The sequence below is a fragment of the Doryrhamphus excisus genome, chromosome 8, assembly GCF_030265055.1.
Source record: "Doryrhamphus excisus isolate RoL2022-K1 chromosome 8, RoL_Dexc_1.0, whole genome shotgun sequence".
NCBI lineage: Eukaryota > Metazoa > Chordata > Actinopteri > Syngnathiformes > Syngnathidae > Doryrhamphus > Doryrhamphus excisus.
The window spans coordinates 2,960,756-2,984,266 of record NC_080473.1 but is presented as its reverse complement, the minus strand read 5'-3'; the positions used below and the strand labels follow the sequence as shown (position 1 = coordinate 2,984,266).

Genomic DNA, 23,511 nt, shown 5'->3' with positions numbered 1-23,511 from the left:
CAGAGTATTTCTACAAAGTACAATTCCTTATCTCGAAATGGAATATTTTGTGGTATGCAGTTAAAACAACCCAGCATTGTAATTATTTTGTCATAGCAATTGAGTGAAATATTTTTACTGACTTGCTGGGTTAAAGTGGTCCAACCCAGCATGCTAACATTGGGCTAGTGCTAACCCGTCGGCTAGGTTAAGGTTGGGTTATTTCTAACCCATCATTTTTTAGTGTGCTGTCACATTTATTCCACTTTCCATCGTTATCTTGCACCAACGCCTTTCTAACATGGAGACGTCACCCTAGCGGATCCTGCACAGCGATCCCTCCAGACGGTACAGTGGCGTGTTCACCGGAGTGCACATGCGCCGTTAAAAATAGAGATAAGCCATCCACTGAGCAGCGGTGCTTCCAGAAGTCCTCAGGAGACTCCCAGAGTTCCCTCCTGTACGTCATCTGTGCCTCGTGTTGCCTAGCAGATGCACGCATTTCCTTCACATCCTTCACACTTGCACTGAAAAAGACTTAGCCGCTACTTTTATTTGTGATTACATCATCACAGACCTTTTCCATAAATTCACTGCGGCACACATTGATGTCCTCTGCCACTGTTAGCGGTCAATCAATGTCTCCCAAGCACTGTTGCCTGCAGACACGGCCGCGTGTGCTGTGTGTGTGTGGGAGGGGGAGGAACATGGTTTACTGTGATGGAAATAGTTGTGGAAAAGGGAAGGAGGTGGCGCGGGAGCGAGAGGGACAAAAGCAGAAACTCAGACAGAGCTCCATCATAACATCCACAATCCAGGGAGGCCAGGGCACCCTCTCCTTGACCCGGGATTACAACCTCCAAGTGGGACATGGACCAGGCCGGAGCAGCCCCATCGGGCACCATTGTGCTGGAGTTTAAAGAAGACACGGCGCTGACTGAGGTGAGCTTCTCACCGTGAAGATTTCTTTCAGTATTTCATTTTCACTTTGAAGCACTTTGAAGAAATGTTTTAAATGCTGAATTTAAAAAAAGTTAAATTTTTCTGAGAAATGAGTGTCTGTTTGGTGGTCTTCTGCAGAAGATGCGTCTTCGTGTGTCATCTCTGCAACGATCCGGTCAGAAGCGTCAGGAGGGTGAACGCCTGCTTCTTCCTCACGAGGCTGTCTACCGGCTGGACTTCCACATCCAGGAGCTGATCTTCTCCCGCTGGAACGTGTCCCTTGGTGGCCACGGCCGGGTCACCATCACGGGAATCTCGCAGCACTGGACCCCGGACCTCACCCACCTCATGACCCGTCAGCTCCTGGAGCCCATTGGTACGTTTTGGCGCAACGCAGACGACCCTGATGAGTCGCGGCTCAAGTGTCTGGAGGCCGACATGCAGGAGTTTGGCGAGAGGATTGCTGAGCTGGCCAAGGTCAGGAAGGTCATGTACTTCCTGTTTGCCTTCAAGGACGGTGCAGAGGCGTCTAAGCTGCGCTGCTCGGTGGCGTTTCAGAGCGAAAAGTGACTGAAGTGAAGCTGTTAGCATGCTGAATGAGGAAACGTCAAGTTGAAAGCATTGTTTAGATGTGACTTGTGTTAACTGAAGAGCACAAACTAAGTGAAATAAAGTGATGGATGCTGTGATGATGTATGCCTTCTTGCTCACACGAAACATCTAAAAAGTGGTAAACCAGTTCACCAGCAGAGGACGCCAACTCAGTCCTTTAAAGGTCATCGTAATTACCCCTTTAAAGGATCACTGACAGATACATTTGCAAAAATTACATTTCTAGTTCATGGCAACAGAACTATCACTCAGGTAAAGAAACAGTGATTAGAGCCAAGATTTGAACGATGTGTCAGTAGTTTTTGAGGATGAAGAAACATTTGGAGATGAAACAGAGAACTTGGACTTGAGCCTGAAGACATGGAGATGAAGATTGGTCGCCTTCAAAACACAGAATGGTAAGTGTAAATTACTCTGGTGTTGCTTATCCTTCAATTATTCTTTTAAATTGGCTTTTTAGCCTGTTTTAGCAAGTAAAGATATCGTTGTCAAAAGATGTTTCTATAACCTGGAACGTGGAATCGTCTCTAGAAGACATTATTAAACAAGACATGTCTTTGTTTTTTTTGTGTGTACTGGCGGAAAAGCATCCTTTCTCAAAATGTGTTCATACCGTACTTTCAAGACAAATGCAAGGTGTTCTTTCAAAGCATTTTTCAGTGAAATTATCTTGCAAAGAAGAGAACTCGAGGGTGGCATTCATCTGTCTATGCACTTGTTTCATCTATTGTTGTCTTTAACCTTTCTCTTTTAGAAAAGAAAGCAAACATACTGTATGACTGGGATACTATGAACATCCAGCAGCAACACAACATTTTGGCTTGACTCATATTTTGATGAAAAATATACTGAACCAAGTCACTTGTCATGGCTGGCGCCATGAACTATAAATGTCATTTTTGCAAATGTACCGCTTGGTTTAAAAAAAAATCAATATTACAAACCATATATAACATACTATTTAGGCTAAGTTGATGAACCATTCCAGGGACCCTTTAAGCTTAGGTTAGATTCTTGATTGAATGACGTTGCAAAGCCAGCGCTTGTGTTTGGGACCCTGTCATTGGTTGTCATGACAACAGGATGCTTCACTGAGGCAGCGACACTTAAAAGTCTTCAGCTAATGGAAAGGTGAGCTCAGGACTCCCGAGATCACGTGTCAACTGATGGAAACAAAGCCTAAATGGAATGCACAACTTGGCTGCAGCCATCAGAGGCATTGTTGATTCAAGTCTTGCTGAGCCACATCCATGCATACCTCCACTATAACATATACCTCCTTATTCCAACAAATATATAGCTATAATATATACACTTGTACAAAAACAATTCTATATAAATAGATCATAAACTATACAGTTGTCCTTTGGCACTTTGCACTTCAAATTTCATGGCTTCACACTCAGTTTTTAAAATATACTAATAAATCTGCATAGTTTAGTGACTGATATATAGACACTTAGGCCAATTTTATGTATTTTTGGCCTAATTTAAGCATTTTCAAGCCTAAAGATGACTATTCATCCATCTATTTTCTATGCTGCTTATACTCACTTGGGTGTATGCTGAAGCCTATCCCAACTGTCTTCGGGCGAGAGGTGGGACTTCCCAGGCACTTTGTGTTCACATAAACAAGTTGCATTTTTTTGCTAATGTGAATGACCACATAAAAGATTTAATTCCAAAAAATCCAAATTACTCCAAATTGTCCGTAGGTGAACGTGAGTGCGAATGGTTGAACTGGCTGGCGACCAGTCCAGGGTGTACGCCACCTCTCGCCTGAAGACAGTTGGGATAGGCTCCAGCACGCCCATGACCCTCGCCCATGACCCTCGTGAGGATAATTAATGAATGAAAATCCTTGGCATCAAACCCTGCAGTGTGAATGTAGCCTAAGTGTCAGTAATGTTCCATTAGCCACAACAATATGCCCCAGACATAGAAAAAAAAGAACTCTCCCAATCCTTATTTTATATTGTCTACTATATTGGGTATGGGATGTTATTTCATGTTTAGAGGGCCATAATAGTGTTCAAACCCACATTTTGAAGGCTGTAAACAGTTTTTTTTTCATGAGTTTGCAGAAGTTGACTGATCACAGTCTGGACGGTCTGGAACCAGTTAAAAGCGCTAAACAAGGGATCACTTACTGGACAGCATCTCTGTCAATCAAGCCCAGCAGTGCCACCTAGTGAGCATACATGTTACTTACTGTATGCTTAAGCATTCTTTTATGTGTATGTGATTTCTAATCAGGTTATTTTCCAACAATAATATTGACACTGACAATATGACGCACTGCTTAGGATGACTAGCAAGACTACTAGCCGCAAAGGTGATGATGTTGGGTAACTGACAACCACTATACGAACACATAAAGACATGTATCGTAGCTCTGCCATCAGCCAGATAAAGACAACATACCAACTCCATGTCAACACACACATAAAAGCAGTCACATGACTCATGTGAGCACACACACGCACCATGCTTGGTCATTGGGTGGTCTGTGTGTTGCAAAGCAGGGTTTTGATGAGTGGTCTGTTGCTGTTAAGTGTTGTATCTCAAACAAACAATGACGGAGGTGAAGGTGGAAGTGGCTCACCTTCTGCCAGAGTGATTCCTGTGAGGCCAGACTGGAGCAGGCCGCCACAAACCAGCAGTTCCCCAGCTTACCCTGGTTGAGGTCGTGGGCGCTGATGCCGTCCACAAAGAGCCGTGGGTTGTCACATAAGTCCTGGAAAGATGAGGCCACAAAGGTTAGCAAGAACCACATTGTCTTGCCATTGAACGTCCATTACTTGATGCTTCCTGCGGTTTGCTGTATGTAACAACGTGACCCACTTAAGTCGTAACACTTTTACTGGCATCATTGTCAATCTGTCAGATTTTAATCATGCTGTTTTGTGGTTGTATATGGCCTATTAATAGTCCAAATCATGCATATTGATGCAAATGTTACATATTTCTGTCCAGAATTAAGCATTTTCAAGCATAAAATGTAAAGTTACATTCAAAGATGCTATGTACTGTAATGTTCAGTGAAGCTTGACCGCTGGAACAACAGGCTTTGATTTCAAGTTTGAATTATCTCACAGGCACAATAATAATTATTCAATAATCCTAATAATAAACATACAGTAATCCCTGACACAGGCTACTGTTGAGACCATAGTCCACTCTAGCTAAACCTCACAATGTTACTTCCTGTCCTCCGCATGCCTGGAACATAATTACTGCAATGCACACAAGGATGAGTTTAATAATGTCTTAAATGGCAGATTGTCTCTGATTATGTCTACTATAGGGATGCATGGCAGACGAGTGGTTAGCGCGCAGGCCACAGAGCAGGAGACCAGAGTCGATTCCACCCTCTGTCATCTCTGTGTGGAGTTTACATGTTCTCCCTGTGCATGCATGGGTTTTCTCCGGGTACTCCGGTTTCCTCCCACATTCCAAAAACATGCTAGGTTAATTGGCGACACTGGCGTGTGAATGGTTGTTTGTCTATATGTGCCCTGTGATTGGCTGGCAACCAGTCCAGGGTGTACCCCGCCTCTCGCCCGAAGACAGCTGGGATAGGATCCAGCACCCCCAGCGTGAAGGTGACTTACAGTTATTATTTTTATTGTTATAAAATATTTAGGAGGTCATACAGTTTTTGTATGCTCTAACTACAAAAATATTCCATTTGTAAACAAGGAATCTGACTTGGCGAAAGTCACTGGAAACAATCGCGGTCATGAGAGATTACTGTCTACCTTACAGCAAGACACAGCTCACAATGCAACTCTTCTCTCCTGGGCTGGTTCTAACAGGCAAACACCACTGCCTCCTAAAGCCCAACCCCTGAATCACAGCTCAGAACCTATACACAATACTCCCGTCACTACACTATCATATGAAAACAGAAGAATGTAAATAAAAATATGTGCATATAGAAGAAAACCATTTCAACAAACGGCTGGAAGCTGAATCACCCATTCAGGCCATAAGTCTCGGGACAAATCCATAAGTACATGTCCAAGCAATGCTTAGATTCTGTTTTAAATTTGGCAACAGCCAGCCGCTCAGAGGGGTGTGGAGCCTCCTCCTACTGGAGAATGATATGATATTAGTAGACGGCAGCCGGGTGGCGCCATTGGTCAACCATCGCCAAGTAAACACCTGTACATATCAGCTGTCAATGACACAGCAAGCCAGGAAATATAAAAAATGAAACAAAACAAGGAAACACCCCGAGGAAAGGCAGCAAGGAAACACCCTCTGATTATGTCAAGGCTGGACCACAGGGAGCTCTAAAGCAGGCAGCCAAATGACAGAGGTGGTTAAAGCACACACACGCATACAGCTACTCCTCTCCCACATACAGGCTGCATGAACCTTCTGCAGAACATTCATACTGAGGACTGCTTCGTAGGAAATAAACAAAGGCTATGTCTAAAGAGAACGTACCTGTGGCCTCTTCCAGGCGACCTCACCGATGCGGTTCTCCTTGTAGAAGAGAGACTTGTCGGAGGCGGGAAAGCGAGGGTCCTTAAAGAGGTGTCCTTTCTGCAGGGCCTTCATCCTCAGAGCGGCGAAGGACTGGCCATCAAACGGCACCACCATCCTTCTTCCTGCAGTGACCAGCACACATACATGATTGCACTGATCATGTAAACAACCATATTCATGTTATTTAATGTGTGTGTGTGGCATTTTGACAGTGTGCTTTGATGTGGGCACCGCTGCCTGCTCGACAGATGTTCAAACATCACATCATGTTCAACTTGTAATTGTGTTTCTCAAACACACCCAACCAAAATAGAGCTTTGCCAGCTTGTCATGTGACCACAAACTGGAACATTCTTTCAAGTAGCTAATGTTTCTTCCAAGCTAGCGTTCTACAGCAATGTACCCTCCAGAATAAACCAACAGAAAAATACTAGTTTAGTGTTGGGGCCGGCCCTGTTACTGGTCTAAATATATTTATTCTAACAGCGAGGAGTCTCAAGTACAGTTTACAATGCCATTTAAACAGGAGTCGATACAAGCAAATGCAGTGCCAGCGCTGGAGAGACAATTATTAGGTGTTTTGTGTTACGTGTCCATGTTGCCATACTGTGTCTAACACAGAGTAGAAACTATTCCAGTGATTTTCAACCTCTGTGCCACAGCACGGAATTATCCAATATCAGTTTTTTCAAATTAACATTTATTAATCATTTTGTGTGTAAAGCTGTAATATTTGTCCGTGTGGCAACACGTCGCTGATTACCTCGTTCCTCTATTAGCTTTAGTGATGCACGTGAGGTGGTTAGTGGTGTGCAGCATGATTTTTCCAATGTAAAAAAAAAACGTGCCACGGCTAAAAAAAAGGTTGAAAAAAACGGAACTATTCCATCCATAACAACAGAGATTAAAACATTGGACAATGTCAATAGCAATATGTTTATAATGGTGTAATTATTGTATCGTACTGAGACCTGTTTCTATGAATTTCAGGCAGTTACATGAGGTAACTAAAATAGTAGAAACAGATGCTGCCCCTTTTATTTTGACAGTATGGGTCGGAAGTGGGTTTGTTTGCACAGACGATCGATTAAAAAAAGTTTAGATTGCACCACATTTTTCTCAGTTGAGTGTGCCATATTTTTGTAAACATGCCCACTTTCCGAAAATTTACGGATATTAAAGTTAAGTTAACTTTCGAGTACAGTGTACAAAATCATTCGTAACAGTGCAAGAAAGAGGCTTGTATGAAATGGTTTACCTCAAAAATGTCTCTGGTCTCAGCTGCTCTTCTTCTCGTCTTTGCCAACTTTGTCTTTCCTTCTTCTGTAGAGGAGAAGGATGGTGAAGAGTTTAGTATCCAGCAGAGAACGTTAAACTCGCCTTCAATCTCCTTTAAACATCTGTATGCGAACTGGTGGTGCGTTCAATGAACTGGGACCAGAAGACTGCGTTTCAGTCTGTACTGCGTATTGCTTTTTTTTTTGTAAATTAAAATGAAATTAGGCTCCGGTCCCCTCCTGCAGAGGGCGCGGCAGATTGACGTCAACAAAAAACAGACCGCACATTAAAGTACTTCCCTCCATTTATCAAACTTACTCGTAATCATCAGAACTATACTGATGTAAAGCTAACAACAACGAACATAGCGATGACGTTGAATGCGATGTACGTCATACTCATATATAATATGTAATGCAGTATGTGCGCGAGTAAGTTAACAGAAGTACAGTTTGCGAGGATGAGAACGCCCAGAATGACATTTTATCGAGTTTACTTAAGTTTGGCTGCATGCCGTTATGTAATACTATTACATTTAGTACCATTGATTGTTGGAATCATTATAAAACATGTACTGTTTACTAGGTTTTGGTGGTTTTACAAAAATGTTGAGGTTTTTGCTATGGGTTTGCTATGTGTTGTGGTTGACAGCAGAGGTGAATCGATTCACCGTACACATGTATTGTGTTATGACAGCGATGCGAATAAGCCAACTATCTTACAGGATGGCTGTTGTGGTGTTATATGGCTTTGTAATCGCAAATTCTGGTTCGAGGAGTGTGTACTTTCTGATACATAACTTTTTGAGTTTTTTTGTGCTGAGGTAGGAGGGGCATGGCGTTTAAAGGCATAGTGTATAATAGTGTAGTAATGGATGGTACCATTTTTTTTCTGTCTTTTTCCACACATCGTCGTTGACAGCATTGACCACTAGATGGCGTAAGAGGACAGCGCCGATAGAGGAGACGTTTAGGCGATGGATGAGTCTCCACAGCAGACATTAATCTTTAACATCATCAGCAGACAGTTTTGACGTTTGTGTCATGTGAGAATGTGCACTTTACACAGCGGACAGTCAGGCGACGTGCACTCACCGATGACAAGGGCACCTGTCGCAGGTAAATACAAACTATAGGACTACATGTCTCATTTTTTGTTGTACTTTTCTTTATGAAATGTGTCACAGGTTATATTTCATAACTGCTTTTGATGGAATTTCTGCTGCTACTGAACACTAGATATGAATTACCCAGAAGCAACAGCAGGAAGGGACCGGATGATGTTCAAGTGTTTTGGCAATTAGTTTTCAGTATAGCAGGAGCAACAGCATAATTGTGTTTTACTCTTTTTTGTCATTTAGCCAAGCAAGCCGCGGTCAGGTGACTTTTATGTCTGCCCCAGGTTTGACATGTTAACAGGCTGGTTAACGTTCACGGCTTTTCTGGCTGCCTCAGCGTATTCAGAGGGAGCAGCTGTTGGTCAGAATGCCCTGACGGTGGTGCCCGCCAGCAGGGTCGAAGGTCAACCAGGGGTGGCAGTGACTATTAAGTGTGGCGATGGAAAGACGGCGGGTGAGTGAAAAGTCAAATGTCCGCTCACCGCAGCTGAAGAAGAGCATGAGGTTTGTGTTCTTGGGCGTATACCCGCAATGACACACATACAGAAACAACCATCAACTCATATTTAGGACTTTTTTAAAGACTACATTTGTACATACAGAGAGTGACGTGCTCCTCTTCCACCAGCAGGTGTGGTGGCCTACTGGCACACCCCCTTTGGACACCTCCAAACACCTGGCTTCCATTCCAGACAGGACCCGGTCTACATGCACCATGATGGCAGCCTCGTGGTCAACAAGCTGAGCAGCCTCCACGAGGGCTTGTATTACTGCCTCCTCCAGCATGACGGAGGGTCCACGCTGTTCCCCTACCAGCTCCACAAGCAACCAGAAGATGGGGGGCGTGAACACCTCAGGTTCAGGAGGGAGCTTGGCTCTGTTCGAGAGGAGCAGAAAGCTGTTTCAGGCCAGTTCTTTGCAGGAGCTGTGGCGGCTTCAGTGCTACTCACATTTGCGTTTGGCTTCAGTGTAGGAGCTCTGAGCAGGAGACCTGTTTTCAGGTTGGCAAACCTTACTTTCAAGCTAGCAAAAGGTCCTATAGAAGACAGCATGAGTAGATGTTGTAATTTCCATGGAATTTTTTGTAACTTTGTTCCTGCAGGTGCTTGAATGGGCTCACAAAGATGTTACCTGGCTCATCACGACGGCAACAGCATCACCTGCCAGGCTCTGACATAACCATGGCGACACTCCCATCCATGTACAGCACGATGGAGCAGGTGAGGGATGATGAGACAGCAAGCAGCTTGGGATCCAATCCACCTGCCAAACCTCAGAGAAGCTTCCGGGAAAGACGAGGTGAGGACGAGCAGGAGGCGGCTGCCTACTTGGAAGCATGTGACCAGGTGGATGGGAGGAGCAAGGAGGAGGTGAGAGCAAGGCTGGAGGAATGTGATGGACAGCTCACAGATGTTAGACCATCAGGAGATGATTCCAGCAAAGAGGATGAGAAAGGGAGGAGACAGGAAGAAGACATTGGAGAAGTGGGAGGTTATGATGGGAGGAAGGAGGAAGAAAGAGGAAATGATGAAAATGCAGGAGAGAGGAGATACGATGACGATGAAGGAGCAGACGTGAGCAGTGAAGGCTCGTCCTCACAAACAGACGATGATGATGGACACGAAGGCGAAAAAGAGGAACCCTCCTCCCGTCCAGTCTTGCCGCCTCGTCCAAGCCGCGTCATTCGTCTCTATCAGTACGACGAAGATGGCCGCCGATACGGCCACCTGCCCGACGAGCCAGTCCCCGCCCCCAGACTCAAGCAGCGCTCCGCCTCTCTGACACGCCTCAACGCCATCATGGCTGCCGCCTCAGCTGGGCCGCTGGACACGCCCCCAGGAGAAGAGGAAGCTGTGGGAAGGATGGAGAGGACCCACTTCAACATGGACATTTAGACAACAAACCAATACTTGCTTTTTGAGGTATTGTGCATAAATACCCTCCAAAATAATTGTAATATTTTCATGAAGTAGTACATTAAATAGGCTGCATGGCGGGCGAGTGATTAGCGCGCAGACCTCACAGCTAGGAGACCCGAGTTCAATCCCACCCTCGGCCATCTCTATGTGGAGTTTGCATGTGTGGGTTTTCTCCGGGTACTCCGGTTTCCTCCCACATTCCAAAAACATGCTAGGTTAATTGGCGACTCCAAATTGTCCATAAGTATGAATGTGAGTGTGAATGGTTGTTTGTCTATATGTGCCCTGTGATTGGCTGGCCACCAGTCCAGGGTGTACCCCGCCTTTCGCCCGAAGACAGCTGGGATAGACTCCAGCACCCCCGCGACCGCCGTGAGGAAAAAGCGGTAGAAAATAAATGAATGAATAGTACATAAAATAGGGTGCATGGCGGGCGAGTGGTTAGCGCACAGACCTCACAGCTAGGAGACCCGAGATCAATCCCACCCTCGGCCATCTCTTTATGGAGTTTGCATGTGTGGGTTTTCTCCGGGTACTCTGGTTTCCTCCCAAATTCCAAAAACATGCTAGGTTAATTGGCTACTCCAAATTGTCCATAGGTATGAATGTGAGTGTACCCCACCAAGACAGCTGGGATAGGCTCCAGCACCCCCACGACCCTTGTGAGGATAAGCGGTAGAAAATGAATGAATGAGTACATTAAATAAAGGCAAAGGCTTATTTGTATCATCTGTATCAGCCCGTGTGTGTCTCATTACACCCCCTGTGTGCTTGTCAGTAACATGCATGAGTGTCAGTGAATGAGCTGCTTGCATGACGTGTTAATGCCAACCAGGGAGAGGGGGGCGGGGTGAAGGAGTCAAAGCTCTTTAAACACCCACACGCACCTTCACATGAGCAGGAAGTGGACCTTCTCTGAGGACCGGATGGAGGTCAGGTAGAGGCCAAAATGAAGAAGAGGAGGACGTGAAGACAACAAGGCTGGAAATGAAGATCTGACTTGTTTTCTTCAACCTGCCACCACTGGGATTAAAAGCTTCCAGCATCGTCAGCATCGTCTGCCCTTCATCCACTGTGGTGAGAGAAAAACTGAGTACTTGTCATTTTGTCATTCGACCCTCTAGTGTAGCTACTAATATCTTAATTATTGGATCGCATTAGATGGTGTACCTCATGAAGTCTTGGACTTCTTGCTGTGAAGGGGACAAAGGTCACGTGTACAAATTGTGTCGACTTTCAAAAAGTCCTTGACCTTCCATTTGTGCGCCCTCAGAAAGTCTCCTATAATCCATTGCAGTCAGCCTGCATTAGTCGCCATTAGTCGGTCAGACTGGGCCGGCGTGCCTCTCAGTGGGGGGTGATGGAGACCCCCTCGGGCGAACTGGATCGGGTTGTGTTAGTGAAGTAGGGCCAACATGTTCACTGGCGTCATCAGTTGGTTCCTGTGTGGAGACGAGATGTCAATGTTGACTATGTTGTCATGCAAAAAGATAATGTTTAGTTGCCTCACGTTGGCCCCTCCCCCTCTGTCGACATCACTTAGTTGTGTGATGGAATTTCAGACGGTGTCCAATCAGACGCTCAGATGAACACACACAAAGAGAGCAGGAAAATGAGATGTCCAACTTGGATCAAAATATTAGAAACAGCTCTATGCATGATACAGTGCACAATAATAAACATCTTGTTCAATCAATACCATTCTGACAAATGGGCTTTATTACTGGTGCACATTACATTGTGTACCTAATCAGGTGTCCAATGTTTGTGTTGTGTTCGAGTGCATGTGTGTGTTTCAGCCTGCAGCCAGCACAAAGAGGGGCTCAAACAAAAAGTTCCAATTGGCTTCCCGAGAAGTCAAAGGATCAAAATGAAGCCTCATAATAGAATCATGAATTATTCACATGCACGCATGCACACACACACACACACACACACATACACACATGCAGGTAACTCAATCATTCATGAAGAATAAACACGATACAAAGAACAAATAGACAGCAATTATACGTACATTAAGGCTGAGCCCATGGTACAGGCATGTAGGATTCTTAAGTGTCATACAAGTGCAAAAAGGAGCAAAGCAATGTTAAAAGTCTAAAATGTTAACTTTGCTAGCAAGTGAGGACACGGGGGGTGACGCTGGAGACCTACTGCTTTGAATGTGAGTCTGAAAGAAATCAAGTTAATCCTTTGGTGCTTGCTACGCTGACGCTAAACCTAGTTTTCCCCAAAATACGAAATTTCACCTCAGGGGTGACCACTTGGATGAAAAGGATATGAAAAGTCCTCACATGTCCTCTGTGTCTCTGCCAGGACCAAAGGTACACCACTGATGTCCTCACCGGGAGAAGAACCACAACAATGGTCATTCTGCAGCAGGTGAGCACACACACACACACACACACTTAACTGCTAGCTTGTGTCTGTAGTTAAAGGGACATATTATGCTAATTTTTTCGACCCTTTGTATTGAGTTGTGGTCTCCTATAGAGCAGCTACACACAATAACCCGCATGAAAACCGTTTCAGATTTTGCAGAATCTGCACCCATTCTAGCTGTATGTCCTTGGATTTGTGCTTCCTCCCAAAATCTCCCATTAAATCTGTTTTAATGTGCTCCACCCACGGCCTGCCTCCGTGCATGCCTACTTCGCTGTGATTGGTCACACGGCCAAAGTGCTTCCTAACTATGAACCATATAAGGAATCCACACTCTGTGACATCACAAAGGGGCAGTTTTACCACGCCTTTTAAAACCGAGCGCTTTGAGCCATCCCAAACTGCTTTCAGGGTTCACTTCCAAATGCGCAAACCTCATTATCCGAAACTTTGGCATCACAAACACAAGAATTCAACACTCTAACTACATTTATAGGTCAGAAAAGCATAATAAGGCTGTTTCCTGGTTGAAGACCAGTCAAAAACTAAACAAATTGTACATATTTTGCCTAAATTAAGTATTTTTAAACATATACATGGCTAAATGAAGTAAAAATACAACTATAAAGTATTTCAAGTATGCATTCAAAGGCGTTGTGATATGTAGTACTCTACACTGGTCACTAGGTGCCAGTAATGTTACGATAACATACAATCAGAAAAACAGACTTTTATTGAAGGTTTGAATGATCTCACAACAGGTACAATAATCCCTAACATGAGCTAACCCACGCCAAGCTAAAACATTAAACCCCTGCTGTCACTTCCTGTACAGCCCCCACTTTGCTCCCCCAGCACCAAAACACATTTAAAGCAACACACACAAGCACAAGTCTTATATTCTCTTATTATGTCTACTATATTGGGTAATAGGAGTGTAAAGGTGACTATAGGGGTGTTATTTCATGTCTCGAGTGCTCTAATAATGTTAAAAATATTTAGAAGGCCAAAAACAAGGTTTCTATGTTCTAAGTACAAAGAATATTCAATTTTGAAATAAGAAATCTAACTTTACGGAAATTCACCTCACGGTCGAGTCCTGAAAACGGGGAAATGGAGTTAATGGTCGTGGGCGCACATACACAATCACGCAGTTTCAAGAAAAGCTATGGCCAATTAGAGGCATGGCTGAGCAGGAAAAGGCCGGGATATACTGTAGTATTTTCCAACAGTAATGCCCCCATTGCATCATGGGATTTTGTTGACATGAATATACAGTGCTTGATGTGTTTTACTCATTTGCACTTTAAATAGGGGTTGTGTTTATATCAAACACATCATTATTATTTACTTTGCAATCTTAAAAAAACATTCAATGAGGAGCTGATCATGTAATGTTTCGTAGTGTGTGTTGGTTGTTTGCGTGTGTGTTTTGTTGCACTCATTATCCAGCAGACACTCATTAGGCTGCACTGGAACATCTCTGTGTGTGTGTGTGTGTCTTTTTAAGTGAATGCGTTGTTGACCTCATCAGTCTTTCTGACACACTAATTTGCTCAGACAGCAGCCCCGTTTGATGGGGTTGGGGTAGGGGGGCGTAGAGTGAGCCAATAAAATGAGGAGCCCCCCACCACCAACCCCCACACACACAGAGATGATCAGATATCGTCCATTGTGGCATGTTTGACTTCCATGCTCACACTGAACAGGACGGTGTTGGACACGTTCTTAAAGTATTTCAGATGTGAGGTTGAACAGTCAAACGGACATTCAAAATTGCCGGCACATGTTAACTTGCCGGTCGCCATGGCAACCAAGTTTAAGAGAAGGGGATCCGACTGGGCACTGGAGGGCTGGGACCCTAACGTCCGCCGTCTGAGCTACAAGTACACCACCCTCATCAAGGTAAACTCTTTGGCTTTATGGAGCGTAGTCGCTGTATGTCATGCTTTGACCTTTGACTCGGCTGACACGTCAATCTAAATGCAAATGAGACATCCTCCTTCCCCTCACTTAAAGTACATCCGCAGGGATGTTGTTGTCTCGGTCACCAGCAGGAGGCACAGTGGGAACAACATTACTGTGCCAGTGTGAAGAGATATTATCAAATATTTATTTCCACATTTCTTCCCAGTGAGATAATTTTGTTAAACAGAGGGCACATTGGGAAGAAAAAATTCTAATAATAAATATTAAGACTTTTTTAATCTTGAGATTTCAAGAATAAAATCGTAAATTTAAGTGAAAGTTGTAAAAAGAGAAAAAAATCTTAATATTACAAGAATATATTACTGTTAAAACTTCAGGAAAACTTTTATTTATAACGTGGCAGCAAACAGCGTACTTCAGCATAAAGAAAAGATAAGCATATCTTCCCCTTCTCACTTCCGCCTTCCTTACCCCGGCAAGGCCAGAGGTCACATAAGTCACCCCTTTTCAGGTAAAATTTCAACTGTATTTTTTCGCGGAAATGTACTTCATTCTTGTAAATTTACAACATTATTCTTAAAAAAAAAAAATCGGGGCAGCACGGTGGTCTAGGGGTTAGCGCGCAGACCTCACAGCTAGGAGACCAGGGTTCAATCCCACCCTCGGGCATCTCTGTGTGGAGTTTGCATGTTCTCCCCGTGCATGCGTGGGTTTTCTCCGGGTACTCCGGTTTCCTCCCACATTCCAAAAACATGCTAGGTTAATTGGCGACTCCAAATTGTCCATAGGTATGAATGTGAGTGTGAATGGTTGTTTGTCTATATGTGCCCTGTGATTGGCTGGCGACCAGTCCAGGGTGTACCCCGCCTTACGCCCGAAGACAGCTGGGATAGGCTTCAGCACCCCCTGCCACCCTCGTGAGGAAAAGCGGTAGAAAATGAATGAATGAATGAATGAATTCTTAAAATCTCTGTTTGTCTTTTTCTTTCAATGTGGTCCTCATTGTACTTTGTACTGCTGCTGTTGAATTGCAATAGACACAGGAAAACAAGAAGCTACCAATATTTAGCGTTGTATGTCAGCGGCGGCATACTGGAAAGCTAACACCTGCTTGAATTATTTAGCTGAAGAAAGAGACGCACGGTACATCATAGAGACTGTGCTGGGATCAGTGTTAACAGGGACATTTCACAGTTTGTTATGAAAGATAGACATTAGTTACTTGCTCCCTGACAAACAAACAGGTATCAAACAGTTGAAGGTTAGCTAACAGCTTAGCAGTGTGAGTGCTGATACCGTATGTCACCCAATGCAATGTCTGAGGCTCACTGAGGTGAATTTATTTAATAATGAATGAAGAGCAACTGATCGCAACCGCAAAGAAATAAGCTGTGTTGATCTTTAGTTGGCTGCATGCATCAACTCAGCCGTCTTTACACGAATTAACCTAATTGAAATGTAACATTATCATCAGCATTTTGGAATTTAGACTTGATAGATCAGGGGTCCAGGGACAATTTGTGGTCTGCAGCAGACTGTAAAAATAAAAGTAAACCACAACACCCTCAACAAAAATAGGAGAAAATAGAACAAGAAAGCACAATGTAAAGAGAAAGAGCTGAAATGTTGGTGCTAATAACAATATCAACAATATCAAACTTCAACTATTTGCAGGAGCAGGTTAGGTTGATAACCTTTGAATCAAAGAGGACTAGCATCAAATTACTATCACAGTTGTATCTTGAACAAACAATAGTTGCTACATAACAGTGGTTTCTCCAATCTTCTCTGTTTACCATCACTTCAATTGTCCACTAAATGTACCAATCCTTTAATCCATATAATCAACAAGCATCATCGAATGCATGACATAGGTATGTCTTATGTATCAAACAAGTCAAAGTTGCGTCATATTTGTATCAGAAGTGCATTTTTAGCATCACATTTGATGAATGCTATTATAGTCATGCACAGTCATGTGATGCTTATTTTGAGATCGAAATGTCAAATTTGTTAGAAAGCGTTTACAATATGAAAGGCAATGAAACAATCTTGCCCACCAAAAACATATCTACCCGACCCAGTTTTCCCATTTGGAAAAATCAACATTTGATGGGCAAAGTAAATACATACGTAACTGCGTTGTTATTGTTTTTGTTTATGTTGTCATTGTTGTTGTTAACAATGGTGTGAGTTCACAGAAAGGGTAATTTTCTGTATTGCAAAAGAAATCCTGCTCTTTAACATGGTTGAAAATTAAGCATTTTTAGAAATGCTGCAAAGGTTTTACAGTACCAATTGCCTGTGAGAAAATACGTCACAAACGGCAATTCCACAACTTACAGACTGACAGATGACAGACTGATAGATGACATATTAAAGGAAATATTGCTGATGATATAACAGGATTTTTCAGTATGTGGCCCTCATTGGAAAAAGTTTGGACACCCATGCTTTAGATTTATGACTGGGATGGTACAAAATGCAGACGGGCAGCAAAGAAGAAGGTGGTCAGTAGCATAATGTTCCGGCAGCTCATTGTGCCAGATGGAGAATTGACTTCATTAAAGTAAAAGTAGTGTCACCGTCTTCACAATAAAACAAAATACTTCAAAAATTCCTCAAACTTAAACTTTATATTCATGTGGGTTGTGTGCTAAAAAGGTGATAAACAGACTGCGTGGTTACTTTTAATTATTGAAGTTGTTGGATGTGATAAAAAGAGATGCCATGATTGGCAGCAATGGGAGGGATACGTATACTGTATGTACACATATACAATGCACTAGCTCTAGGTTTGTCTGCCATGTAACTAGAGCAACAATTTGCTGTATTCAGCCTTACATTTAAAGGCAGAAACCCCTCAATTTGTTTTTTTTATTTTAAGAAACCCTGATGTTATATTTTATTTTATAGTAGACAGCATTTATAATTATTGACTGATACAATCAGACAGTAGATTACCTGAGCATCATTGGTATTCAAGACGGGTGTGGTAATGTTAGGACACGTACAGGCATCCTGGCAGGATGAGCTTGAAGTGTCTGCTCAGAAATCCAACACCTGCCGGGCACACCTAAGGAGGAAGCGGCATCCTGTTGCCGTGGACGACGAAGGGGAGGTAGTGAAGCCTGAGGGAACACAGAGTCAAAGCAGGAGGCTCACCAAAATGTTACTGCGAGTGAGCACGTGGATGGACTTAACTTAGCTAAATCCAGACGTAAAACAAGCTGAAAAAGCAGGATGATCCTCAACTGTCTTGACTATTTGATGGGAATAAGTGGACTGTAGATTGGATCATTTTAAGCCAACCCTTTGAGACTCATATCACAGACTGGGTGAGTGTGTGACAATGTACAAGCGTCGGGACTATGTGGACTTCTATGAGAAGGACCAGGCAAAATGGGCTTTGCTACGAAATGTTAACACCGTCATGAAAAACAGCACGCTGCTGCCGGTACGCTATGTGTGTGTGTGTGTCTTTCCAGGGCTGTGTTGTACAAATGTTTCAATGAACACAAAGCCATGTGAACTAAACTAAAGTCCCACTTTTGTTGCCAGGGCGACTATGTGTGGCTGGACTTGAAGAGTGGTCGGGAGTTTGAGGTTCCAATCGGTGCGGTGGTCAAACTCTGTGACTCGGGACAGATCCAGGTGGTGGACGATGAAGGAAATGTGAGTTAGCTTTTAGTTGCATATACGCACTACTTCATCATGTGGACTTGGCCTTTGACCAGTCTCAATTTTCAACTTTTCCAGGAGCACTGGATCTCCCCCCAGAATGCCACCAACATCAAGCCCATGCATCCCACCTCCATCCATGGAGTGGAGGACATGATACGCCTGGGGGACCTCAATGAGGCCGGGATCCTCCGCAACCTGCTCATCAGATACAGGGAGAAGCTCATCTATGTGAGTCTACTGCTTGGTTATGTTTGGTTACCTGAATAGCCGACAGCCTTCTAGCTAAGCTTCTACTTCCAGCTTTTCTACTCTCTCTTCTTCACTTTCTGCTTCTGTTTTGCCTTCCTCTTCCTGTTTGCTCTGAAGACAAACTGTGGTGGCAGGGTAAGTGTGCAGGTGGATCCAGATAAACGTGCACAGTGGATGGAACATGTCCCTCCGTGTTTCTGTACACTTCCTCTTTGTTGCATGTAGCAAATAGTTGCAGACACTTTTTAGGGGATAAATACCTCAAAAAATTAGCTTGACGGATGAACTGCATCTTTCTCATGGTGCTTGGTGGTAATCGAGCTGTGCATGCGTGCATGTTGATCATTCCCAATATGGCTGCCTCTTCTCTGGTGGCAAACGCTGACATGTTCGTCCACCTGAGATGCCAAAAGCATGTTACCCCATCCACCTTCAAACAGCCTTAACTCACCCATCATGTGTTGCTGCGAGGATACACCCACCCTGCTAGCTTACTTGGTCAAAGAGACGCACTGGTGATGTTAGCATCTTCCTTCCAGACATATACTGGCTCCATCCTGGTGGCCATCAACCCGTATCAGCTGCTTCCCATCTACACGGCCGACCAGATACGCCTCTACACAAACAAAAAGATCGGTGAGATGCCTCCTCACATCTTCGCCATTGCTGACAACTGTTACTTCAACATGCAGAGGAACAACCGTGATCAGTGTTGTATCATCAGGTAGGCAGCTACCATCTTGGTCTTCCTTATTCAGGACATCAAACATGTCCTCTTGTGTGTGTCCGACAGCGGAGAATCTGGAGCGGGAAAGACAGAAAGCACCAAGCTGATCCTGCAGTTCCTGGCAGCCATCAGCGGCCAACACTCGTGGATCGAGCAGCAGGTCCTGGAGGCCAACCCTATCCTGGAGGGTAGGACACTCACGGCTGGAGGAACTTTTTGTCTACATGTTCACATTGTAGCATAAAAGACAGTCCTTAGACATCCACAAAGTTCATAATGTCACCCTCACTGCTCACGTGTTTGTCACGCAGCCTTTGGCAACGCAAAAACCATCCGCAACGACAACTCCTCTCGCTTTGGGAAATACATTGACATCCATTTCAACAAGAGAGGAGCCATCGAGGGAGCCAAGATAGAGCAATACCTTCTGGAGAAGTCGCGAGTCTGTCGCCAGGTACCACACATGCAGTTGGTGGGACAAAACAGTGCTATTTTTGTCTTGCATTGCTGTCAATCAAACACTGACACACACCCATCTAACTGTTGTCCAGATGAACAGTTCTATGTAATAAAAAATAGTTTTATTTTGATGATTCAATGTCACAAGTAAAGTTAAATCCCTGTCTCCATGCAGGCCCAGGATGAGAGGAACTACCACATCTTCTACTGCATGCTGAAAGGCATGACTGCTGATGAGAAGAAGAAACTGGGCTTGAGCAAAGCCACAGACTACACCTACCTGACTATGGTCAGTGGACACCCATCGTTGTTGGAGTGTGTGTCATCATTCTGGGACTTAGCACCTACAAGAAGAAACTCATGCAGTTACTGTAGATGTGATTGATGTCACCCTCATGAAGCTGAATGTGTGTGTGTGTGTGTGTGTGTGTGCAGGGGAAGTGCACGGTGTGTGACGGCCGTGACGACATGAAGGAGTACTCCAACATCCGTTCTGCCATGAAGGTACGTGCACTCAATCAGTGCACGTTGTTGTACATGACCAGTGTCTTTACATTGGCAGGTTCTGATGTTTACTGACAAAGAGAACTGGGAGATCTCCAAACTGCTGGCCGCTATTTTACACATGGGCAACTTGCGATATGAAGGTGAACATCTAATTCTTTAAAAGGGACCTATTGTGCACTTTTCTGACCTACAAATGTTGTTAGAATGTTGTATTATCGTATTAAATGTTTCTGTGCATTTGGAAGTGAGCTCTGATTGCTCGGTTTCAGAGAGTTTTTTCCACCACCATCTGACTGTGACATCACAATGGGCCGGGCCTCCTTATATGGGCGTTCCTTTTTCCTCCTTTTGATTCGAACACATACACGGTAAATCAGGGGTCTCCAGCCAGTTGCTCACAAGCTACCAGTAGCTCCTAACTATTTTTCAAAGGGCTTATTCATTCACATCAACTCCTATGCTGAAAAAAGTAGAAAGTGGGGTTCATTAGTAGTGTGGAAGTCCTCGTAAGCGATCACAGCCGAGTTAGTGTGTCCGGAGGCAGGCCGTGGGTGGAATAAAGTAAAACACACTTTTGGAAATCCAAGGAATTACAGCAGGAATAGGTGCAGGTTCTGGAAGATCTGGAAAGCTTTCTGCAACTGGTGCGTAGCTGTGCTGTAGGAGTCCATGACTCAATACAAAGGGCCGAAAAAATAGCATAATAGGTCCCTTTTAATAACCTGTTTACATCTGATGACTGGTGCGTCATCACACATTTTAACGCTATTGACCCTTGACTCACCTGCAGCACGTACCTATGACAACCTGGATGCCTGTGAGGTGGTCCACAGCCCGCATCTTACGACTGCTGCAACCCTGCTGGAGGTGAGATGAACAATTTGAAGAAAACTATTACTGTTTTCTACTATTGTTAATAAGAATAATAATACAATATATAATCTAATTGACGATGATGAGTATTATAGTTGCATGCAGCTCTGCAATAGTGGCACTTTCAATAAGACTAGTAATACCTATAGGAAACGGCAACTATTTGTGGTAGTGTGGTAGAGTGGCTGTGGTCATACTGAACCCTCAGTTGCTCCTCGCTTTGAGGTGGATGAACTGGGAGTTATGAATGCTCACTAACACAGATTCAGACCCATTTATAAACCATATTTATCAGAGACTATCCCAGCTGACTTGGTGTACCGCCTGGATTGGTCGCCAGTTATGTTAATAACACCTGCCTTGTGTGTGTGTGTTTCCAGGTGGATGGTAAGGACTTAAGGAACTGTCTAACAAGTAGAACTTTGATCACTAGAGGAGAAACGGTGTCCACCCCCCTCAGCATGGAACAAGCACTAGATGTGCGCGATGCCTTTGTGAAGGTGAAATACCGAATGTTTTGGGTTCGTGAAACCGACACCACAAAGATGTATGACGTGTGTGCGTCTGCAGGGTATTTACGGCCGCTTGTTCGTGTGGATCGTGGAGAAGATCAACGCTGCCATCTACAAGCCTCCATCCTCACAGTCCAAAGGTATCAGACGCTCCATCGGACTGTTGGACATCTTTGGCTTTGAAAACTTTACAGTCAACAGGTACAACACAAACACACACACGCACAGTATAGGTCATGTGGACATTATTCAAAAACCCTGTGACGGACCACACCAGCTTCGAGCAGCTTTGCATCAACTTCGCCAACGAGAACCTGCAGCAGTTCTTTGTGCGTCACGTCTTCAAGCTGGAGCAGGAGGAGTACAACCTGGAGAACATCAACTGGCAGCACATCGAGTTTACCGACAACCAGGACGCCCTGGACATGATCGCCATCAAGCCCATGAACATCATCTCGCTGATCGACGAGGAGAGCAGGTTCCCTAAGGTGGATGCACACAAATTGATTAAACTATGGTGATGATGAGACACACGTGATGTTGTGTTTCTTCAGATCTTACAGGGAGAAGTGCTTGTTTTAAAGAGCATTTGTTGCAGGGCACTGACAGCACCATGCTGAACAAACTCAACTTTCAACACAAAGTCAACACTAACTACATCCCTCCAAAGAACAATTACGAAACGCAGTTTGGAATCCAACACTTTGCTGGAGTCGTTTACTACGAAACCAAAGGTCAGAGTTCACCCCAGACTCATCACATGTGTGTGTATAATGCATGTGTGTGTGTGTGTGTCTTACAGGCTTCCTGGAGAAGAACAGGGACACTTTATATGGTGATATCATCCAGCTGGTTCACTCCTCCAAGAACAAGTTCATCAAGCAAATCTTCCAAGCAGATGTTGCCATGGTAACACACACACACAAAATTTACTCAAGCATGAACAAAATCATTATTTGCAATAAAACAAATAATGGAAGTGGAATGTTCTCTGGTGGAGCCTTTTCCTGTCCTGCATGTTTCTACACACATCTGAGTCACTTCTCTTTGTGTGTGTGTGTGTGTGTGTGTTCTTTGCATGACCATCCTGCTTCTTTGCAGTTTCTGTGTGGTTTTGCTCCTGCTTCTTGTCTCCATCTCCCTTCCAGCACTCTCCCTAAGGTAAAAATATATACATATGTGTAAATGAAAAATAAAAGAGCTGTAATTACATGAACACAATCATTGGCACTTTTACATTAAAGAGGAAGAAGGTTGAGCTCCGGAAGGACGAAACCAACTTTGTTGACACGTGTGTGTGTGTGTGTGTGCACGTTTAGGGGGCGGAGACCAGGAAGCGTTCTCCCACTCTCAGCAGTCAGTTCAAAAGATCTCTGGAGTTGCTGATGAGAACTCTGAGCGTCTGTCAGCCGTTTTTCGTTCGCTGCATCAAACCTAATGAGTACAAAAAGCCCATGGTGAGTGTGTCCATGCGTGGGCGGGACTTTTGGACAGAAAAGTTGGACTTTTTAGACATAAATCAAGAGCTGACTTGTTTGTTGAGTCTTGTTTTGTTTGTGTCGCAGCTGTTTGACCGGGACCTGTGCGTGCGTCAGCTGAGGTACTCGGGAATGATGGAGACCATCCGCATCCGCCGTGCAGGTTATCCCATCCGTTACACCTTTGTGGAGTTTGTGGACCGCTACCGTGTGCTCATGCCTGGAGTGAAGCCGGCGTACAAGCAGGTGTGCTTCCAAAATAGTAGACCACAAGAAAACTGTGAGAAGATCATAGCACTTAGCAGGTGTCCATCCATATCTTGCTGCATAGGACACATACTGTAGAGTTCAATAGTGACACCCT

General features: G+C 44.2%; 4 protein-coding genes across 31 annotated transcripts in view; 3 read left to right on the top strand and 1 right to left on the bottom strand.

Annotated features, from left to right (window-relative positions):
* LOC131134376 (calpain-5-like) overlaps positions 1 to 23,511 on the bottom strand; it is a 37,213-nt gene that overhangs the window by 6,218 nt on the left and 7,484 nt on the right. The window contains exons 2-21 of one of the 17 annotated variants that reach the window (XM_058079607.1): positions 23,201 to 23,425; positions 22,907 to 23,103; positions 22,470 to 22,825; positions 21,944 to 22,152; positions 21,737 to 21,855; positions 21,069 to 21,145; positions 20,058 to 20,121; positions 19,087 to 19,392; positions 18,852 to 18,989; positions 18,602 to 18,713; positions 17,623 to 17,789; positions 11,855 to 12,720; positions 11,515 to 11,786; positions 11,232 to 11,416; positions 9,557 to 10,276; positions 9,376 to 9,461; positions 9,026 to 9,302; positions 7,289 to 7,353; positions 5,989 to 6,152; positions 4,139 to 4,270 (exon numbers count right to left, since the gene is read on the bottom strand). In XM_058079607.1, coding sequence (XP_057935590.1) covers positions 4,139 to 4,270; positions 5,989 to 6,144 — 288 coding nt within the window. In that variant the 5' untranslated portion in view covers positions 6,145 to 6,152; positions 7,289 to 7,353; positions 9,026 to 9,302; ... (14 more) ...; positions 22,907 to 23,103; positions 23,201 to 23,425. Of the gene's footprint in view, positions 1 to 4,138; positions 4,271 to 5,988; positions 6,153 to 7,288; positions 7,612 to 9,025; positions 9,303 to 9,375; positions 9,462 to 9,556; positions 10,277 to 11,231; positions 11,417 to 11,514; positions 11,787 to 11,854; positions 12,721 to 17,622; positions 17,790 to 18,601; positions 18,714 to 18,851; positions 18,990 to 19,073; positions 19,393 to 20,057; positions 20,122 to 21,068; positions 22,153 to 22,469; positions 22,826 to 22,906; positions 23,104 to 23,200; positions 23,426 to 23,511 lie in introns of those variants that run through there. The other 16 variants (XM_058079603.1, XM_058079605.1, XM_058079602.1 and 13 more) reach the window with 16 other exon arrangements.
* On the top strand, positions 792 to 1,603 carry ompa (olfactory marker protein a). Its single transcript, XM_058079658.1, has 2 exons — positions 792 to 921; positions 1,060 to 1,603. Exons 1-2 carry the CDS (start codon positions 850 to 852, stop codon positions 1,489 to 1,491), a joined length of 504 nt encoding a protein of 167 aa, XP_057935641.1. The 5' UTR covers positions 792 to 849; the 3' UTR covers positions 1,492 to 1,603.
* LOC131134390 (uncharacterized) lies at positions 8,921 to 11,033 on the top strand. Its single transcript, XM_058079637.1, has 2 exons — positions 8,921 to 9,426; positions 9,528 to 11,033. The coding sequence occupies exons 1-2, from the start codon at positions 9,134 to 9,136 to the stop codon at positions 10,318 to 10,320; spliced, it is 1,086 nt and encodes a 361-aa protein (XP_057935620.1). The 5' UTR covers positions 8,921 to 9,133; the 3' UTR covers positions 10,321 to 11,033.
* Positions 11,240 to 23,511, top strand: part of myo7aa (myosin VIIAa) — a 25,880-nt gene continuing 13,608 nt past the window's right edge. Inside the window, exons 1-20 of one of the 12 annotated variants that reach the window (XM_058079556.1) lie at positions 11,240 to 11,421; positions 12,664 to 12,729; positions 18,220 to 18,333; positions 18,418 to 18,570; positions 18,709 to 18,726; positions 19,131 to 19,315; positions 19,385 to 19,506; positions 19,630 to 19,772; positions 19,953 to 20,066; positions 20,213 to 20,281; positions 20,340 to 20,424; positions 21,075 to 21,151; positions 21,538 to 21,657; positions 21,728 to 21,870; positions 21,947 to 22,157; positions 22,268 to 22,403; positions 22,472 to 22,578; positions 22,771 to 22,830; positions 22,989 to 23,126; positions 23,235 to 23,393. In XM_058079556.1, the coding sequence (XP_057935539.1) occupies positions 12,712 to 12,729; positions 18,220 to 18,333; positions 18,418 to 18,570; positions 18,709 to 18,726; positions 19,131 to 19,315; positions 19,385 to 19,506; positions 19,630 to 19,772; positions 19,953 to 20,066; positions 20,213 to 20,281; positions 20,340 to 20,424; positions 21,075 to 21,151; positions 21,538 to 21,657; positions 21,728 to 21,870; positions 21,947 to 22,157; positions 22,268 to 22,403; positions 22,472 to 22,578; positions 22,771 to 22,830; positions 22,989 to 23,126; positions 23,235 to 23,393 (2,172 nt within the window). In that variant the 5' untranslated portion in view covers positions 11,240 to 11,421; positions 12,664 to 12,711. Of the gene's footprint in view, positions 11,422 to 12,663; positions 12,730 to 14,376; positions 14,635 to 18,010; positions 18,116 to 18,219; positions 18,334 to 18,417; positions 18,571 to 18,708; positions 18,727 to 19,130; positions 19,316 to 19,384; positions 19,507 to 19,629; positions 19,773 to 19,952; positions 20,067 to 20,212; positions 20,282 to 20,339; positions 20,425 to 21,074; positions 21,152 to 21,537; positions 21,658 to 21,727; positions 21,871 to 21,946; positions 22,158 to 22,223; positions 22,404 to 22,471; positions 22,831 to 22,988; positions 23,127 to 23,234; positions 23,394 to 23,511 lie in introns of those variants that run through there. The other 11 variants (XM_058079558.1, XM_058079559.1, XM_058079552.1 and 8 more) reach the window with 11 other exon arrangements.

Bases quoted from the DNA above. Each gene is read 5' to 3' on its own strand.
- ompa (XM_058079658.1), top strand. From the start codon at position 850: ATGGACCAGGCCGGAGCAGCCCCATCGGGCACCATTGTGCTGGAGTTT. The intron at 922-1,059 runs GTGAGCTTCTCA...GGTCTTCTGCAG, and splicing joins AAGACACGGCGCTGACTGAG to AAGATGCGTCTTCGTGTGTC.
- LOC131134390 (XM_058079637.1), top strand. From the start codon at position 9,134: ATGCACCATGATGGCAGCCTCGTGGTCAACAAGCTGAGCAGCCTCCAC. The intron at 9,427-9,527 runs GTTGGCAAACCT...TTGTTCCTGCAG, and splicing joins AGCAGGAGACCTGTTTTCAG to GTGCTTGAATGGGCTCACAA.